At 36.7% G+C, this 22140-nt stretch overlaps 2 protein-coding genes across 3 annotated transcripts in view; one reads left to right on the top strand and one right to left on the bottom strand.

Annotated features, from left to right (window-relative positions):
• Positions 1-22140, bottom strand: part of LOC131439303 (GTP-binding protein Di-Ras2) — a 273635-nt gene that overhangs the window by 124553 nt on the left and 126942 nt on the right. The window lies entirely within an intron of this gene.
• LOC131439299 (alkaline phosphatase-like) lies at positions 112-1950 on the top strand. The gene is made up of 2 exons (XM_058610159.1): positions 112-1352; positions 1407-1950. The coding sequence occupies exons 1-2, from the start codon at positions 132-134 to the stop codon at positions 1830-1832; spliced, it is 1647 nt and encodes a 548-aa protein (XP_058466142.1). The 5' UTR covers positions 112-131; the 3' UTR covers positions 1833-1950.

Raw genomic sequence — 22140 nt, 5'->3', positions numbered from 1 at the left:
CATGAGGATCTTGATACTGATAACCTGCAGTATAACTGATTAGAGTTTTTTTGTAAAAACGCACGATTCTAAGTAGACACTCGGCAGTATTCATTTCCGTTTGTTGTGGGACGTTGTACTGAGGAGTAGAAATGATCAGGTTGGTTTTCGTGGTATTGTATATATTGGTTTCATCGGCAGCAGGTCGTACGAAGGAGAACTATCATAGTAAAAACCATCTTCCTCTTTTGGAAATAACAAAAGATGCGATAACGGATGAAGAACTGCATTCCGAATATTGGAATGACTTAGCTCAACGGACGCTTAGCGAGAAGTTGAAGCAAACGATTTCTATTTACAATGCAAAAAATGTCATCTTTTTCATTGGCGACGGAATGTCACCGCAGACAGTGGCTGCCACTCGGATGTACCTGGGTAATGAGAACGAATTTCTTTCGTTCGAGAAATTTCCGCATCTGGGACAAGCCAAAACCTATTGCGTCAATCGGCAGGTACCTGATTCTGCCTGCACGGGAACCTCGTATCTGTCGGGTGTGAAAATCAACTACGGTATGCTGAATCTGGCGGCATCGATTCCCCGGTACACCTGTGAGTATGAGAAAAGCGACGAAACGGAAATCGATGGTTTAATGAAGTGGGCCCAAGATGCCGGGAAGGCGACGGGAATTGTAACGAATACTCGAGTGACACATGCTACACCGGCTGCCAGCTATGCATACATTGCCAATCGGTACTGGGAAGGCGATCAGGACGTGATCGAAGCCAAATGTGACCCGGAAAAGACGATAGATGTTGCACGACAGATGATTTACAATGAAGTACCGAAAAAGTTTAACGTCATTCTGGGCGGAGGAAGAAAATACTTTCTACCTCAAGAGGAAAAAGATGAGGAAGGGTATAATGGAATTCGATTGGACGGAAGAAATCTTATAAATGAGTGGATTGATATCCACTCAACAATGGGCCAGTCGAAGTATGTTTGGAACAAGGCCGGATTGAACTCTGTTGATTTCAACAAAATTGATCATTTATTGGGACTTTTCGATACGAATCATTTGCTGTACAATTTGGAAACCCAAAAACAGAACCTTGATGACACGGAACCATCCCTAAGTGAATTAACGGAAGCAGCCATAAAAATTATGCAGAAAAATGACGCGGGGTACGTGCTGTTCGTCGAAGGTGGGCTCATTGATACTGCTCATCACGAGGCTTGGACTCGACTGGCTTTGGATGAAACGGCAGAGTTTTCGAGAGCAATTGCACGTGCACGCGAACTTACCAGCTTGTACGACACTTTGATTGTGGTTAGCTCTGATCATGGTCACACCATGACTTATAACGGTAACACGGTAAGCGGAAGTCAGCATTTTTCATGATTACGAATCTACAGTTCTTTTTTTTAGAAACGTGGTCAGGACGTGTTAGGAATAGCAGATATCAGCGACCTCGACCATCTTCCCTATACAACTCTCAGCTATGCTAACGGACCAGGTTATGATGAAACCTACAATCCGAACAATCCTGCCGAGCGTCTGAATGTTTCCGATCTTGATTTCACTCTTTACAATCAGCGATATCCGGCGACTGTTCCAATGAATGCTGAAACTCATGGTGGAGAGGATGTGTGTGTTTATGCATCGGGGCCTTTGTCACACATCTTTGTCGGTAACTATGAACAGAACACGATCCCGTATCTGATAGCGTATGCTAGTACAATCGGAGACTACCAGGAGAAATCGAACCCCGATGATGGCGGAGGAGCAGGAAACTTGCACACATCGTTGTCTTTATTGATGGCATTGATTGCCTCCATTGGACTACTAATCTAATGCGGTAGCTAGACAAACTGTACCATTTCAAAAGACAATCGAAGTGATAAGGAGTATGATTCCAAAATAGGTTTTCAAGATAAGTTCGATTGAGCAATATATTTTGAAATTAATTGAACTTTGGCTTATTTCACACTCTTTTATTACCATGCAGAAAAGACTTGAATTTTTCTTGTTCAATTTCAGACATTCTGAAAATCTCGGTCGTCACGTGTCGTAACATCGTCGATAGCGAAGCTGAACAATGCATGTAATTACATTCGCAATCGTCCAATAAAGACCCGTGTTAAACCGGATTTCGGATCGCGAAATAAGACACGAATCAATTAATTTTCAAAAAAGGACTGCTCTATTGTACGAAACAAATTCCACTCTTGTCCCAACACACCACACATTGGTACTACTACTCTCTAACTCGCTGAAGTTTATACCTACTGTCCTTCTTCACATGCGAGATCGATTGGCTAAGTGGCAGAGAGATATCAATTATCAGCGTTGCATCTTCACTGAGATGAGCGAGAGGGATATTTGGCATGTGCCTGTTTCGCTTTGTGAGATAATCGTGCCGGTTTCTAAACAATCCGAACATGGGTTTTATGAAAAACGTGAATTCATTATACGCTATCAAAGTGTCGCTCTAGCGAAATACAAAACATCAATTCGAATCAATCTGTACATCGTGTTTTCGCTACTGGAAAGTGTGGTGTCGGGAATAACTTCCTCAATATATCAACTCGGAACCGCAAAACTATCTAATTCTGAGTACTTTCCACCTAACTTTGGGGTTCTGTCCAATAACCTAATTCTAGGTAAAGTGTTTCTAAATACTTTCTCTAAGGCACTTGCAAAAATATACTCACTCACTAGTGGTTGAACCACGGTTGAATCGTATTGACACAACTTCAGGTTGAATGCGGTTTACCTATTTTCGTTTCCAAATTGCACAACATTGGTGCAGTGCTATACCAAGACATGAACAAACGATCGAAAATGTATAACAATTTTATAATGCTGTTTTGAAACTTTATTATCAATCAAATTCCGTTTGAAACAGCTGTTTTCATTGATTTGAACCATTTGATAAAAAAATTTTTTTATCTAAAATGTACTATGTATTCGACAACTAGTATAACTTTTAAATCTTTTGAGCTGGTTCAGATTCTCTCCCTGTTTATTTTTGTTTCTCAATGTATCGTAGAACTATAACTTTCACTAGTTAAGCAACAGAACAATCCCATACATAACATCAAACACTTGGCAGTTCGCATTCACATCTCATCCAAGTCAGTCGATAAAACAAAACCGCTTACGTTCGGGACAGAAGAAACCAAGTACAGTATTGTGTAGTGAACGATAGACCTCGGAATGAGTGAACCAAACGAACAAAATCTACCGCCGATACGAAAGAATACAATTGTTGTTGACTTCAGGCAGTGCAAAATTCGACCTTCGATACGAGAACTTGAAGGTTTGCTTAAGGAGTAAATGCAGCTTGACATTAAACATGTGCATTTACTTCAATGCAATAAGACGAATAATGTTGTTTACATCCAGTCTTATAAAGATGGATGCAATTCAATTCGCAAAAGACAATAACAATGTGCACTATGTGGAGCACGAGAACATTGAGTACAACATTCCAGTATATATGGATGATAGTGCTATAGAAGTGCGTGTGCATGATCTTCCCTCAAGCGTCACCGATTCATATATTCGCAAAACTATGTCCCAATACGGAGAGATTCTCTCTATCGAAAAAGAAAAGTGGAAGAATTTTTTCCCCGGTATTCTAAATGGCGTACGTTTATTACGCATACACTTGAAGAAGCCTATACCTTCTTATGTGATTTTCGGTCAAGATACAAGAATTCCGTGCAAATCACTTGTTACCTATGACAATCAGATGGCAACATGTCAATATTGCCAAAAAGCTGTTCACTAGGGATGTCCGATACCGAGTCGATACTTTAAGGTATCGATACTTTCTTTCAAATATCGGGTATTTTTGGTATCGATATCGCATCAGAGCGATACTGTTAGTATCGATACTTTTGGTCTCGATACTTACAGTATCGCAACAGATTGAAATCAATTCTTATTACGACGGAACATTTTTTTGTTTCAATTATAGAGGCTTTAACCTTAAGGTCATTCCCCTCTTCGAGCCCAGAAAACTTTCTAACCCTATGTGCGGGGTTGGGAATCGAACCCAGATGGGCTGCGTGAAATGTATTGGTATGACGTGGATTAGCTGTCGTTAAAATTCGTTCTCGGCTATCTCGCTTCGTCCCACAGGTGCGCTTAAAGAGAGTGCAATGAGAGAAAACCATAAAATAAACACGCACATACTCTCAGACAATTCTATCATTTCAATTTTGCACACTTATTGCACTCTCTTTCAGTGAGCGTAATAACGATGGAATAATAGCAATAGGAATTGGCTTTTAGTTTAGCTGATGTAAACTACATACTACGTTGTTTTGATGTAATATCGTGTGATTTATCTGCAATATTTCTTGAAAACAGAAAATTATTGCATTTGATTTTTTTTTCAAATCGGCTCAATCGGCCACGTAAAGCTTATACGCAAATAGGCCTGAATAAAAAAAATATCTTTTAAATAAAAAAAATTGAACACCCTTTACCCTATAATTCCGGAACCGGAAGTCGGATCCGGATGAAATTCAGGAATTCCGTATGGGAACTGGAAACCTTTCATTTGAATCTAAGTTTGTGGAAATCGGTCAAACCATCGCGGAGAAAAGTAAGTGAGATCTACTTTCGTATATATGACCATTATTTGCGGTACTTCCGGAACCGGATACCGGGAACCAGGATAACCGAAATCGGTTTATTTAGTTTCCTACTGATAATGACTATCGATTTGTGTAGTTTTGAGACCAGTTTAGAAATTTTTTTACGTTTTTTGTTTCGCCGGTTTAAGTGACGGTGTACAATATTGAACACACTTTACCCTATAATTCCGGAACCGGAAGTCGGATCCCGATGAAATTTTGGAATTCCGTATGGGACCGGAAGACCTTTCATTTGAATCTAAGTTTGTGGAAATCGGTTCAGCCATCTCCGAGAAAACGTAGTGAGGTTATTTGACACACACACACACACACAGACATTGCTCAGCTCGATGAACTGAGCCGAATGGTATATGACACTTGGCCCTCCGGGCCAATTTTCACTAGTCGGTTTTTCAAGTGATTGCATAACCTTTCTATATGAGAAAGGCAAAAATTGAGTAACGAAACTAAAATTGCGATATTTTTTAAATTGTAGGAACTGTATATAACGGAGTAACAGCAGACCTTATGCATACGCACTCTTTTTATTGCGCTGAGACAAACTTGTTCTCATTCTCAGTAGACAACCGTGCGCAGGCGAAGAGTATTAGCTGCCCTCACAAAAACTCGTTCAGCAAAATCCTGCACTCCTGTTACTTTTGTGTGTGATATTCCAGCTGAATAGGGTAATATTAATCAGCTGCATAGCACGCACAGCAATGGTAATTGAACATGTTTTTCTTATCATTATAATTATTATTCATCGCAGCATGTATGTTAATATTAATAGCTGTTTTTATTGATGATGTAACACCACGACGATATTACTGAATAAATTTCAAATACAGCACGAAACATGGAATTAGGATGCGACAGACGAAATACACTCACCTAACGAGCTTAAAATTATTGATATCGGATAATCCATATCCGAAGAAAATTCATATTCATATCCATTGCCCTTCGCGTATTAGAATAAAGGAATTACTAAAAGAAGATAAGTAAATCTTTGTTTCTAAATAATTTCTTCAAGAGAAAATATAGGAATGTGTGCGTTGCTGATCAAATGTGTTTGCGGAAACAAGCTGAAACTGAAATAATTTTTCTCGAGCAGTTTTTAGCATACGGAAGAGTTTTGCAATTTTAAGCTAAATGAACAGATTTGTCTATTTTTCAACCACATGGAAGATTTATTGATTAAAATCATGATGAGAAGCGCAGGAATTTGTTTTTACGCACACATTGCTGACATTACTCATACGCTTGCAAAGTGTCTTGCCTTTTAATGAACACAGAGTAACATTAAAACGATCCTAAATGTGTTGAAATGTTGATTACGAATCATACAGTGATACTAATAACGATGAAGACATTTTTAAATTCTATGTAAAACCAAAATTGATCTCATTAAAAGTAATTCATTTCTGAATTCATTATAATATTTACAATAAACATGTTATATGAAATGATCTTATAACTATTTCAGTTTTTTTTTGTAACGGTTCATCACTTTTATTTAATATAAGATAGCTGGCTATTAGTTGAACTCATGGATAAGAAAACAGTCTAACATAAAATAAAATTTAAATTCGAACTCCAATGGACCTAATGAAATAATAAAGAAGTTTCATGTAAGGAACGTCACGACAAGCAAGAATGTCGCGAACTGGGACATTGGATAGTCTATCTTGGGTACGCAAGGAATTTGTTAGTTGAGATCTGACATCACGATACTCCACGCATGTCCAAACGACATGGTCAATATCGCGGTAACCTTCGCCACAAGCACCATGATTAGTCTCGGAAAGTCCAATTCGAAGGAAATGTGCGTCTAACGTGTAGTGATTGGACATGAGTCTGGACATCACACGAATGAAATCCCTACTCACATCCAGTCCCCTGAACCATGGCTTTGTCGATATTTTAGGAATAATTGAGTTCATCCACCGACCCAGCTGATCTTCATCCTAAGAAGCTTGCCAGCTGGTAAGTGTTCTTTGGCGAGACGCGCTATAGAATTCGTTGAAAGCAATCAGTCTCTCATAAATTTCACCCTCAATAGCACCACGTTTGGCTAAAATATCGGCTCTTTCATTGCCTGGAATGGAGCAATGAGCCAATAACATGAACTTTGTCGTGACGATCTTTAAATTGGGTGCGCTTTTTTTGCAATGTTCTGTTCAAATACATCATGTTTCGTCTGTATGAGTCACCATTGATTGTGTAACCTGGTTTAAGCAGTTCACAATAAATAGCGCCCAGTCGATCCCACCACATGCATTTTTCCGGTTCTCCTTGCATTCCATGTCAAAATTTTCATATTTGAACCACGTAAACCACGCGATATCAAAACTCCTAAACAACTACTTTCTGCATGTTTGCTCAGCGTCTTTTTTCTTTCGTTTTCGTTTCACATAGTTCATTAAGATATTTTAACATAATTTTTTTTTTTATTAATGGATTGGCGGTTCAATGCATACGGCGCTGGTCTTACAAGCCAGTAGTCATATGTTCGAGCCCCGACCTATTACTAGCCATGCAATAGTTTTGTGCACTACGAATCGGCTGCGAAGTCCACTATTGTCCAAATTAATCGATTCCAACGAAATATTGGTTGTTTTGTTCTTCTTTTATTGAAAATTTTGAGATTTTTTAGTTGAGAAACTTAAAAATTGTATATTGAACATTTTTCCATAATGTAAATTTTGGTAAAAAAAATGCCAATTTTTCGTTATTACTTTTCCATATTTACTCATAGTCCAATAACTTTCATCAGTTGTAAGTTAGTTGAATCACAAAATAAAAAAAAACGTTATTTTCTGGTGTAATATTGATAAAAACTCATTAAGCAGGCTTTTATCGACATATTCAGGGTTTTAAGAACTTTTGTATGTAAGTCGGTGCTTTTCTCGCTGCCCGCCTGGGTTCGATTCCCAACCCCGCACATAAGGCCAGAAAGTTTTTCTGACCCGATGAGACGAATGACCTTAAGGTTAAAACTTCTATAACCGAAACAAAAAAAAATGGAGAGACATCACTGTACACCGGTGTAGTGCAATTTAAAAACGAAAACGCCATAAGTTTTAACTTATTGAACCAAATTGTTTTGACAGCGATGGAGAGAGCGAATGAAAGGATAGATTAAAAACAACTCAAAATTAAGTAAAAAAACCTATTCTTAATTTACATAGTGGTGTGATAATGCCTTCCTTTTGTTATTCACACAGTAGCACAGTTGGGTTGATAACAAATAAAAAATATATTGAAAATAACACATTTGAATTTCAGGTTCCGGAAATACCATTGTTCAAATCTGATAAAATTGTGCGAAAGAAAATAGTACTAAAGGGTGATTTTTTAAGAGCTTGAGAACTTTTTTAAACAATAAAACGCATAAAATTTGCAAAATCTCATCGGTTCTTTATTTTAAACGTTAGATTGGTACATGACATTTACTTTTTGAAGATAATTTCATTTAAATGTTGACCGCGGCTGCGTCTTAGGTGGTCCATTCGGAAAATCCGCTTTTTTATCGACAAATTTTGTTCAGCGATGAGGCTCATTTCTGGTTGAATGGCTACGTAAATAAGCAAAATTGCCGCATTTGGAGTGAAGAGCAACCAGAAGCCGTTCAAGAACTGCCCATGCATCCCGAAAAATGCACTGTTTGGTGTGGTTTGTACGCTGGTGGAATCATTGGACCGTATTTTTTCAAAGATGCTGTTGGACGCAACGTTACAGTGAATGGCGATCGCTATCGTTCGATGCTAACAAACTTTTTGTTGCCAAAAATGGAAGAACTGAACTTGGTTGACATGTGGTTTCAACAAGATGGCGCTACATGCCACACAGCACGCGATTCTATGGCCATTTTGAGGGAAAACTTCGGAGAACAATTCATCTCAAGAAATGGACCGGTAAGTTGGCCACCAAGATCATGCGATTTGACGCCTTTAGACTATTTTTTGTGGGGCTACGTCAAGTCTAAAGTCTACAGAAATAAGCCAGTAACTATTCCAGCTTTGGAAGACAACATTTCCGAAGAAATTCGGGCTATTCCGGCCGAAATGCTCGAAAAAGTTGCCCAAAATTGGACTTTCCGAATGGACCACCTAAGACGCAGCCGTGGTCAACATTTAAATGAAATTATCTTCAAAAAGTAAATGTCATGTACCAATCTAACGTTTAAAATAAAGAACCGATGAGATTTTGCAAATTTTATGCGTTTTATTGTTTAAAAAAGTTCTCAAGCTCTTAAAAAATCACCCTTTATTTGTCGGTTACGTCACTTATACGATCTACAGAAGCTAGACATATGATCATCGAACTTGATCAAAAATTTGAGAAAATTGAGAATTGAAAAAACAACGCGTTTTGTCGCTATTCTCTATAGAAAGGTAATAAAATTGTTGGAGAAACCGATTTTTGGTCGGAGCATTGGAGATCCCTTGTGTTATATACCATTCGACTCAGCCCAACGAGATCAGAAAATGTATGTGTGTGTGCACTTTTTCAATAATGTTTCTCTCCACATTTTTTTCTCGGAGAAAAAATAAACTAGTTTAAATAAACTTAGACTCGTTTAAACACTACTATTAGGTTATGAATTCAATCTTCGACAAATCGCTTTTTTTAGATCTGCACTTTTTTCAGACAGTAACCAACGATCAAGTTCAAATGCATTAATGATTATGCCTTTTGTTTCGCTTAACTAACCGTTACAATTTTAATGAATTTCGATTATAGAGGTTTTAACCTTATGGACCTTTTCGGTCCAGAATACTTTCTGACCAAATGTGCGGGATTGGGAATCGAATCCAGATAGGCTGGATCAAAGGCATCGGCTAACCCATCACGCTATACCCGTCCCTCAAATTTATTTTAAAACTAAGCCCAATTTCGTGTCAGTAATTATTCCAACAAAAAAATTGATTGATCAGTTTCATAGAGGAAAAGTTGGCCAATGTGCGACGGATGTCACTTGATTTACTTAGTAAAGCTTGCTTCATTTAGAATTGGAACAAACTTTTGCTCATATTGTGGCGCTCCTGGTGGACGAATTTGGAAGCTCTTGGCGCCCACGTGTCGGGAATTTTGTCAGCTTCACGTATGATTTTTGACATTCCGAAAATCGACTGTACTTTGTAAACAATCAACATGGAAGCCGAAAGAAGGAAAAAAAATTGTGCACAGTTATTTGGAAAATCCATTGTGGTCTGCATCTAGGCTAGCTAAACAGCTGAAATTGCCCAGAAATACCGTATGGCGCGTTATCAAACGGTATAAGAAAACATTGACGACGATTCGGAAGCCTCAAGCCGATCGTCGGAGTCGAACTGACGACCGGAAATTGCGTGGTAAGATTTTGAAGACGATTAAGAGGAATCGTAATCTGTCGCACCGTGATTTGGCCAAAAAATTCGGTGCTGCCCATAGTACCGTGAGGAGAACTCGACACCGGGAAGGAATCAAGTCGTATCGAGCTAGCAAACAGCCAAATCGGACCATGAAACAGAATAGTGTGGTCAAAATTCGTGCTCGGAAACTATATGACCAGGTGCTGACCAAGTTCAACGGGTGTCTTCTGATGGACGATGAAACCTGTATCAAGGCTGACTTCGGTCAAATCCCAGGTCAAAAATTTTACTTGGCAACGGCTCGGGGGGATGTTCCAGCCAAATTTAAATTTGTTTTTGCCGACAAATTTGCAAGAAAATTTATGATTTGGCCGGGCATTTGCAGCTGCGGCAAAAAAACGAAAGTTTTCGTTACAAATAAGACAATAACATCGGAACTATACCAAAAAGAGTGTCTCCAAAAACGAATTTTGCCGTTCATTCGATCCCACGACCATCCTGTAATGTTTTGGCCAGATTTGGCAAGCTGTCATTACAGCAAAGCCGTTTAAGAATGGTATGCAGAGAAAGTGGTCCAGTTTGTTCCGAAAAACCTTAACCCACTCAACTGCCCTCAGTTCCGCCCTATTGAGAAATACTGGGCAATTATGAAGAGGAGACTCAAGGCAAAGGGAAACGTTGTCAAAGACATCAATCAGATGACGACCTGGTGGAATAAGATAGCTAAAACGATGGACGAAGAAGGTGTGCGCCGCCTACTGAGCCGTGTTACAGGAAAAATTCGAGAATTCCTTCAAAACCGTGACGAATAATTTTATCCGTATTTTTTCTTAAAAGTATGAAGAAAACGCTACATTTGTATAAAAAAAGATCTTGAATACAATAATAAATAACTGAAATACAGGCAATTGTCTTTGTTCCAATTCTATTTGAAGCAAGCTTTACACTAATGCAGCCTTTTGTGAAATTCATCAATAACTGTTTTATTTTTATTTGTATGACTCATAATTAGATCTGTTTGTGTTTTCAGGCAATAGAATTCGTGATCGTTGAAAATCATTATTATGTTCGTACACGACAAGGATTTTTGTGTCAGTCCTCGAAAACGGAATTAATCTGATTAAATTATTTTCGTAGAATAAATCATGTTTCATCATGTTATTTGATACCCCAAACTCTAATCTAATTGATAATATTTGAATAACAAATTATCGTGCAGTCAATATGAAAATGTATTCTATTTGATAAATAAGTATAAAACCTTTTGAAATTTAAGCATTTTCAGCAGCATGATTGTACATTTATTAGAATTAAATTGTAAGTATCAAACTAATTAAATATTAAATGTAATACATTTGGAATATAAGTACTGTTTGATTGATGGAACAAACTATACTTTTTTTTTTATTCTCGAAAAACAGGGTAAGTACAAACAATTTCGAACTAAAGCATAAGTGATGACGATGAAAAGACACGAAATTTCCAAAACTGATAATCTTTTTTTTAGTTTGATATTCATGTTATATTCTTGGCAAACAAAGATACTTGTTTTCGATAAAAGGTCAAGGAAAATTATTTAAAAGAATCTCACCGTTATATTTACGCTTACGCTTACGGTACCATCCAATGCAACTTTGTATTTGGTACCATTACACCGCTTGGTGTATTAAAACAAACCTTCCTTCTTCCCCGGTGAACTACCGAAAAGATTAAAGCCGAGGCAAAATAAATGATATAAAAAACCTTCCTTGGATTGAAGAGCAAATGAACGTGATAGTTTGAGCACAATGTCGAACAATGCACAACAGCCACATCTGGGACATTATCTAGCACTGGGCAGTTTTCGTGGAATTGCCGGAACGGTCGCTTTTGAAATGGAAGAATAAGAAGGGCAAGATTTTTCGATTATTAAGAAATGAAAAGAAAATATAAAGCAAATTGTTTTCCGCTGTGAGGTTATCTTTCGAAGAAAAACGAAAAAAAAGTGTAAGCACGCGAGCTGATTGCGGGATGGAGTTTTTCAACCCTACTGAGTATATTCTCATTCTCAATAGACCGTAGTAGGTTTGTTTCTTCTTCGCCTATTAAAAGCTTTGAGGTGCGTCATCGTTGTTTTTTTTCTTCTGTTCAGAACGAATCGGGGAGACATGCAGTGATAAAGTGGGAAAAACGCTTCCTTCAAAATTTGAAAACATAAAAAGTCTGTCAAACGTTGTAAAAACAATTTTAATATTTTTTTTATATTTTTTATTAATCTGCAGCAAAATAAAATCCCGTTTTTCTTGTTCAAAAGTTCATACGTTGCAAAATTTTTAAAATTCGTACAATTACTGAGGTTCACGCACTTGAGTCAAGTTTCCGGATCGATTTGATATAACATTTGTTAGCATCACAGTTCAACTTCGGACGACATCGAATGAACGGGGACTACGTCTTGGATTCCCTTAGGTTGCAAGTTCAAAATACGAAAATAAAACCGTGGCCAGGTTTTCAACATCTACAGCTCAACCAATTTTAATAAGAAGAAGAAAATATCGCGTAACTTCGGAAATCTTCGTAAAAAACGCGTAGCTTCGGGGGTCCGCGTAATAAAACCGCTTCGGAATTTCCGTTAAACAATCGCAACACTATAGGATTATTTTTTTGTTGACAAATAATCTCAAAAACTCAGAAAACATCGAGATCTAGTGTTATCTCGACCAAAGTTTCACAGTTCGAAAAAACCTTGTGATTTTACATCTTATAAGATGCACATAACTGGAGCGTCGTATTTCACACAAATTTATATTCAAGAACATGTAAAATTGTATGATTTGAAAACTACATAGTTTGAACTGGAATCCACAGTGAGACTTCAACCGAGAAACATTAGATCATAAAGCACATCGATTAATCGACTGAACCTCAGAAGCACATATGTGATTGTTGAAAAATGTATATATATATATATATATATATATATATATATATATATATATATATATATATATATATATATATATATATATATATATATATATATATATATATATATATATATATATATATATATATATATATATATATATATATATATATATATATAAAGTAGTTATGAATTATATCGTTTGAAGGTTTATGTCACATGCAAAATTCATAATTTTTTCTGTGTTTTTTTGAAACAATCGACTTTGGAACTTTTGAGATTTCCGAAATCAGGTGTAATTTCGAAAAATAGTGTCACAGAGTTGACTTAAAATAAAATTCGCGATAACACCAGATCTCGATGTTTCGTGCATTTCTAAGATAAAACATGAAATCCGCATAACTTTGAAAATTCGCAGAAAAAAACACGTAACTTTGTAAATCACCGCGTAAAAAGCCGCAAAAACAGCGTGAAAAGGTGTAATATGAATTAAATCTACAAAGCAAGATAAGCTTTAACATTAAAGTTAGATGCTCAGACACAAGCCCTAGTGACTTTTAAGCTCTATTATATACATGATTTGGTTATCACCATTAGGACATTGCTTCCGCAATTCTGTGATATTTTGTAGGGAAAATTGTAAATCTACCTGCACGGGCAAAATTCCGATTCTTGAAATGAGCAAAACGAGTCATGATTAGGGGAAAATAATATATCGTTCGGCACGTCAGAAAAGACATTGCACTTCGTTGCAAAACAAAAAAATGTTCTGTAAGTAGCTGAAACTTTACGTCTGCTTAGCGGTTCAAATTGAACTGCCGAGTTTAGCACTAAGCAGTTCAATTTGAACTGCTCTGCACTGATGAGTCAAAGATGAAACGTAAAAATAATGATATATTTTCATGTTATGATAATACACCATGATTAAAATTTCTCGGATCATGATCCATTCGGACTGATTTCTATGAAATAAAAACGTAACGCATTTGACGTTGTTGTGTATAACTTCAGGCGTGTTTCTGCTACGATGGTAATTTTGTAACATAAATTCAGGCGTTATGTGTGATTTTTGCAACAATGGTCATTTTTGCAATATAAATTCAGTGAAAAGCACGACGAACTTCTTTTCAAATGTAAATATTCTGTTTTTGAAAAACGACGACGCAAGAGATAACGTGTTTACTTGCGTTCATTACTTCAGTTTGATTTTGTGTTTCAGAATTTAAACAGAAGTGAATCCAACCTCTTAAAAAGAAACTCTATGTCGAACTCTTGCAAAAAAAATCGTCTTATTCATAATATTTAGGTGCTTCAATACAGCTTGTGTTGTTATATCTATGAAACAAATTAATCAAAGTGGTGAACAAAATATTTTTCTGATTTTCGTTAAATGGTGTTCCAAATTCACAATCGAATTGAACGCTAGCTCTCGGAATATTATTCCAGCAACAACGATCACATCAAATATGTAAGAATACATTCGAACAAAATGTAGCATTGATGTTTGTCAAATGAAAAGCGTAGCCGTGCTTAGTCTCTTATGATGTCAATTTTCGGTTCATTATCTTTATTTTTATGTTATGTTTAATTCTCTATCAGCTGGTGGGTAAAACAACACGATTATTAAATAACATGCTTCAGGATCAAGTAAACATTTTCAGTAGGTCTTGCTTTTCAATGTCTGCTTTTTGCTTTACCATTAATCTATTAATCTATCACATAACTTGAGGCAGAGGGTTCAAAGTGATATCTGGGTAGAAAATTAGAGTTACGAGCTTTGAAAGAAATGCATTTTTAAGTAACGCATTTTCGAACCATGATTAATTTTCATGTGAGAAGAGTTATTGCTCATGATTTCATGATAAGTTAAAATGATTGGTTTCATAATTTTCTAATCATAACAACAGTAACGGATTTCTTTCCGTGTTTAAGGTGTAATGGGCGAAAAGGAACTTATATACTAGTTTACTAACTAATACAAAGAGTTTATCGATTCAATTGAAGATTGCATCGATTTTTGTCGGAATTTGCTTATAATATTATGTGACATTACATCTAATGGTTCTATATTTGTGAGTCTGTGTAACTCATTTGTACTAAACCAGGGAGGACGCTTCAGAATCATTTTCAGAATTTTATTCTGAATCCTTTGAAGCGTTTTCTTCCTGGTGGAACAACAGCTTGACCAAATTGGTACCGCATAAAGCATGGCTGGTCTGAAAATTTGTTTATAAATTAACAATTTGTTTTTTAGACAGAGCTTAGAATTTCTGTTTATAAGAGGATATAAACATTTAATATATTTATTACACTTTGCCTGGATTCCTTCAATGTGATCCTTGAAAGTGAGTTTTTTGTCATACGTTAAACCTAAGTATTTAGCTTGATCAGACCATGTCAATTCCAAGCCATTCAATTTGAGAATGTGATTATTGTTTGGTTTTAGAAAAGAAGCTCTTGGCTTGTGAGGAAAGATAATTAATTGCGTTTTTGCTGCATTTGGTTTAATTTTCCATTTTGACAGATAATCACTGAAAATATTTAAACTTCTTTGTAGGCGACTGCAGATCACTCTTAGATTTCTACCTGTGGCTAACAGACTTGTGTCGTCACAGAATAGCGATTTCTGACAACCAACGGGTAGATTTGGAAGATCAGAAGTGAAAATATTATACAAGATTGGAGCTACACTCGAACCCTGCGGAACACCGGCTCGTACGGGTAGCAATTCAGATTTACAATTCTGATAGCTAACCTGAAGAGTACGATCAGTTAAATAATTTTGAATCATTTTGATCAAATAAATAGGAAACTGGAAATCAGACATTTTTGCTATTAAACCTTTGTGCCAAACACTGTCGAATGCTTTTTCTATGTCTAGAAAAGCAACTCCAGTGGATAACCCAGAAGATTTATTTGATTTTATCATGTTCGTTACTCTGACAAGTTGATGAGTAGTTGAATGTTCATGACGAAATCCAAACTGCTCTGGTAAAAAAATTGAATTCTCATTTATATGAGTCATCATTCTTAACAAGATAATTTTTTCAAAAAGTTTACTGATAGAAGAAAGTAAGCTAATTGAGCGATAACTTGATGTTTCTGCTGGGTTTTTATCAGGTTTTAGGATAGGAATTACTTTAGCGTTTTTCCATCTTTTTGGGAAGTAAGCTAATGAAAAACACTTGTTGAAAATTTTAACCAGGAGTCTCAAGGCAACATCGGGAAGATTTTTAATAAGAATATTAAAAATTCCATCATTACCAGGAGCCTTCATGTTTTTGAGTTTCCTAATAATTGATTCAATTTCATCAAAATTCGTCTCAATAATGTCATCGTGTGATAACACTTGGGTTGAAATATGATCATACTTCAGTGAGACTTCATTTTCAATAGGACTCACAACGTTTAAATTAAAATTGTGGACACTCTCGAACTGCTGAGCAAGTTTTTGAGCTTTTTCACCATTTGTAAGAAGTATTTGATTCCCTTCCTTGAGAGCAGGAATTGGTTTCTGAGGTTTCTTAAGAACCTTAGAAAGTTTCCAGAAAGGTTTAGAATATGGTTTAATTTGTTCAACTTCTTTAGCGAAATTTTCATTTCGCAAAAGAGTAAATCTATGTTTAATTTCTTTTTGTAAATCCTTAACTATGTTTTTCATAGCAGGATCACGAGAACGTTGATATTGTCGTCGACGAACATTCTTCAACCGAATGAGCAGTTGAAGATTGTCATCGATGATAGGAGAATTTAATTTAGTTTGAGCTTTGGGAACTGAAAGATTTCTAGCTTCGATAATATAATGATTCAAATTATCAATTGCTGTGTCGATGTCCGCAGAATTTTCTAAAATAGTTTCATGATCCACATGATTTTCAATGTGAGATCTGTAATCCAACCAATTAGCTCTATGATAGTTGAAAATAGAACTAATTGGATTAATTATAGCTTCGTTGGAAAGTCTGAATGTTACAGGAAGATGATCTGAGTCAAAATCAGCATGAGTAATCGGTTCACTACAAATGTGACTTTGATCTGTTAGAACCAGATCAATTGTAGACGGGTTTTTCACGGAAGAGAAACAAGTAGGATTACTGGGATGAAGAACTGTAAAGTAACCAGCTGAGAGTTGATTATGAAGTATTTTACCATTACTGTTATTTTGCCTACAATTCCACTGGACATGCTTAGCATTTAAGTCCCCTATTACGAAAAATTTCGATCGATATCTTGTAAGTTTTTGCAAATCGCCTTTAAAGAAATTTAATTGTTCGCCGGTGCATTGGAATGGCAAATATGCTCCAGCGATGAAATAAATTCCATGAATGGTTTCAACTTCGATTCCCAAGCTTTCAATAACTTTAGTATTGAAAGAAGGTAAAATTCGATGTTTAATTTGCCGTTGGACAAAAATGGCAACTCCACCACCAATTCCAGTAAACCTGTCAAATCGATGAACCACATAATGTGGATTACTTTTCAATTTTACATTTGGTTAAAGAAAAGTTTCTGTCACAATGGCAATATGAATTTTGTGAACTTTGAGAAAATTATAAAATTCATCTTCACTCGATTTCAAAGATCGAGCATTCCAATTTAAAATATTCAAATAATTATTTAACATCACTGTTAAATTTTAAATTCATTATAATATTATTTGCAAATTTCCATCCGATTTGAAATGCTTCAAAAAGTGATGAAGTCGAATTCATTTGGATGATCATTTGAAAAAGTTGATCTTGTAGGTAGATCATTTTATTTTCAGTTATATCGCCTAAATCGACTTCATTTAAAGAAGCGAATGGCATTGAAGGAATATTTGTAGGTAGACTGCCATTAGAAGAAGATGATTTGGCCGGTCTACCTATTAATAAATTGTTTTCGTTAGAAGAAGATCTGCAAGGCGGTCCTGTGTTTTGATTATTTACATTAGAAGAAATAGGAGATAGATTTCTACCTAATATACCAGCATAACTGACATTAGAAGAAGATGATGACGAGGTCGATCTACCTGTCAATAAATTGTTTTCGTTAGAAGACGAATTGGCAGATGCCTTAGAAGAATTTTCAGGTATATTCTGTAAATTTAAGGTCGTTGATTTGACTTGTTGTCTAAGCGAACGAGCGTTTAAAATTTTTTCCCTGACAGGACATTTCAAATAATTGGATTTATGATTTCCATTGCAATTTGAACATGAAAATTTATCAGTGGTTTCATTCATTGGACAAACGTCTTTCGAATGCGATTTACCACAATTCAAACACCGTATATCCATATGACAATTTTTGGTTCCATGACCGAAGCCTTGGCAACGACGACATTGCGTTAAGTTAGCAATACGATTATGCCGTTTATAATGTTCCCAATGAATTTTAATGTGGGAAATGAAACGTACTTTTTCTAAAGTTTTCAAATTGTTTACATCACTTCGATTGAAGTGTATTAGGTAAAGTTCATGGGAAATTCCAGAGCGTGGTTTAGAAGTACCATTCGCTCTTTTTTTCATAAGTATTACTTGGGAAGGGGCAAAACCAAGCAATTCTTTTAGTTCATTTTTAATTTCATCAATACTTTGATCATTTGATAATCCTTTCAAGACAGCCTTGAAGGGTCTGTCTGATTTTATATCATATGAATAAAATTTATGAAGTTTTTCGGACAAATATCGAATAAGACGTTCGTAATCTTCCAATCCATCCACCAAGACTCGACATTCTCCTCTTCGTCCGATTTGAAATGAGACTTTTACTTCCGGGAGAAAAGTAGAAAGCTCAGTACGGAATGCTTTGAAGTCGGAAATCATCACCGTCACTGGTGGCATAGATTGATGTTTCTTCCCAGAACGACAAGCGTCCATGTTGGGAATTTTTGAAGAATTTTCTTCTATGTCGCTACAATCGGATTCAGGAAGAATCTCGTAAATATTGTTAGACGGCATAGGATCAACGGAAGGGAAATCCGTCCGTTGTCTTTTATTTTTACATTCAGATTCTATAAGATCGTGAATGTTATTAGCAAAATGTTGAATAACGGATTGTGATTTATTCCGTATTGAATTATTTTTAGCCTTAGGCTTGTTGCCTTTCCGGTTGGACGCAGGCATTTTTGAAATTAATGAAATTTTAAATTAAATTAACTAGGCTAAATTAGTCTTCGATTAGACTCCTAGCTAGCCTTAAAAAAGGCTGATTAATTTCTTAGTCACTCTAATATCACTCTTTGTATCACTTAGTCACTCTAATATCACTTTTTGTATCACTTAGTTAGTGATTCAGGTAGCCTTGAAAAAGACTGAAGCCTTGAATCAATGAAACTCTAGGTAGCCAGAAAAAAATTCCAGGAGCCAAGAGCTATACGCGTGCGGTGCGAACGACTGTTCAACACCGACAATTCAATGAATATTGAAGCACTGTCAGCGATAGCAAAAAAGCTCTGTTTAATCCACCTAGTGTTGTGATAATACCTCTCTCCTGTCATTCAAATAGCAAAACAGTCAAACAGTTTTTGAAAGGCTAATTTTAAACACGAATCTGGGCTAATTTTCGACAAAACTCCATTCAGGTAGTTATAAAAAAGGTATTAGCAAATAAGGTATTAGCAAATAATGCATTTGCGATTTATCGGTTACGCCTCTTATAAGATTCTATCTCCGGAACCGATTGTGTTCGCCGTGAGTCTTTAAAACCTATCAACCAGCCCGATAGCAACGTATTCAAATTTCGAAATCGATTTCGATTTGTCGGAATCAGTAATGCCATCTTCGAGAAAGTTAAGTGAAACGTGGAGATGGCGATTTTACGATTACATCACCGGAAAAAAAATTTTTTTAGGAGATTTTACTAGACCTGGACGTGTTATGCATTTTTAAGACAATTGGCATAAAAAAATTAGTTTTACGGTTTTCTTAAGCGTTTTTTTTGCGCGGTTTTTGTTTACGCGGTACGTATCCCCCGCGTAAAAAGAGACCTCAGTGTAAACAAGACACGTCATTTTTTCACCGCCCAGTTTTCTCAGTGATAGCTGTTACCGAAAAGGGGACGGGTATAGTGTGATGAATAAGTAGCCCGCCTGGATTCGATCCAACCCCGCACATAGGGTCAGAAAGTTTTTCTGGCTCGGGAAAAACCTCTATAATCGAAACAAAAAAAATGTTATCGAATATGTGAAAAAAGCACTCAACTATCAGGTGTTGCTTCCGCCGTTTTTTTTTTTCCAAAATTGAAAGCTTTATTGCGAAAAAGTGCTAGCGACAACTTTCTCCCATCTTTCCGGCAATTTTCGGATTCCGGCTCTAAAAAAGGAGTCCTCTTTTGACGCTTTCCATGAAGCAATCCATTTTTCCAACTCTTCGAAGGATTGAAAATGTTGATCTGCCAGGCCGTGTGCCATCGAACGGAACAGGTGGAAGTCAGAAGGGGCGACATCTGGGGAATACGGTGGGTGGAGCAAGACTTTTAGCGTTTTTAGGTACTTTTTGACCATTTTTGCGACGTGAGGCCGAGCATTGTCGTGTTGGAGGATGACTTTGTCATCTCGATCTTGATATTGTGGCCGCTTTTCTTTAAGCGCGCGACTAAAGCGCATCAGTTGCGTTCGGTAGCGATCTCCTGTGATGGTTTCACTCGGTTTTAAGAGCTCGTAGTAAATCACACCGAGCTGATCCCACCATATACAAATCATCGCCGTGAATATTCGGTTTTGCCTTCGACAAAGTAGCATTCCCGGGCTTTCCCCATGGTTTTCTGCGTTAAGGATTATCGTATCGAACCCGCTCACGATTCGATGTAAAAACCCCTTACGATTTTATCTTTGAAGCAGTTGCTCACATACAAATAGACGGCACTTGATGTCCCTCGATTTCAACTCGTACGGCACCCAGTTTCCTTCTTTCTGAATCATGCCCAGGGCCTTGAGACGTTTTGATATGGCTTGCTGACTCACTCCCAACGATTCGGCAAGCTCTTCTTGGGTTTGACACGAATCTTCGTCAAGAAATGCTTCTAGTTGTTCATCTTTGAAGGTTTTTTCTCTTCCACCACCATGTTTGTTTTCGACATCACCATTTTTAAAACGTTTAAACCACTCCCGACACGTTATTTTACTCAGAGCAGCATCACCGTAAGTTTCTGAGAGCATTCGATGCGCTTCAGCTGCATTTTTTTCGAATTGTAACAGAAAAGTAAAACTTTAAACAAGAACAACAGTCACTGAAACGGCGATGACAATTCGTTAGGCACTGTATACACTCACTTTAAAGGCATTATCATCTATGTATTTTGACCAGCCCGTATCCGTTGAGATGCTACCGTATTAAAATCATTTATTTACATGACAGTGCAACTTTATTGTCATTTAGAATAAAAAGTCGCCATTCAGGGACGACCGTAACAATTATCTTTAATGACGATACTCTGTTGGATGGTCGTTCTGTTGCTGGTGTCTGCTGCCGTGAAATGAGACTAGAGCAGTCTCATTCACTTGGTAGATACTGTACTGTGTTCTGTGTGAGGAACAATCGATACTTCAGCAGATAATCTGTGGTAAGCTTTAAAGGTACTCAGTTCGAATGATTCACGGTTGAATCTAGTAATCGAATGTCTTACTGAAATCGAAGACCTCAACATTTCCAATACTGTTTACTTTTTATGGGTACCCAGCATAGATATGGGTGGTTCATACATATTGAACCGTTTTGTATTCTTCCGGGAATTCAGATATGTGTCTCTAAATCCTCTTAAGAGTTGGAGGTTTCATTACATGCGCATTTTGTAGATCGCTCAGCATCCTTTCGGGAAAGCACAACGAATTGTGTTTTTTTTTTGTTTTGTGCTGTTCTCCCACTTCTCCCACTGCACAGTTCCTTTCCATATTCCAAATAACTAGGGGAACGTGGAACATAATGGAATTGGTGGAAATTTGATGTACAATTAGTTTACAGCCATTTATAATAGAGAGCCATTTAGCCATCTTGAGCAAGAGACGCCCCCTTCTCGATTGTGGATGTATACTTGGACCTAGCAAAGAGCAAACCTCCCAACCACTTAAGGACCATTTTAGCAATTATATTTTCTAGAAGTAAAAAACCCCACTGATTTGAGCGTCCTCTACAGTGTGCATTTTAAATGTTTAGCTTGGATAAAAAGGACATCTTTTGTGATTGATTTGCTCATTGAGAAGGTTCCCCTTCCACCAAAAATTGCCGGGATTGCCAATCCAAATTTGATAAAATATACGTGTACGTAAATTTCCG

The sequence above is a fragment of the Malaya genurostris genome, chromosome 3 (genome assembly GCF_030247185.1).
Source record: "Malaya genurostris strain Urasoe2022 chromosome 3, Malgen_1.1, whole genome shotgun sequence".
In the NCBI taxonomy this organism is placed as follows: Eukaryota; Metazoa; Arthropoda; class Insecta; order Diptera; family Culicidae; genus Malaya; species Malaya genurostris.
This window is presented reverse-complemented; position numbering and strand designations above follow the sequence as displayed.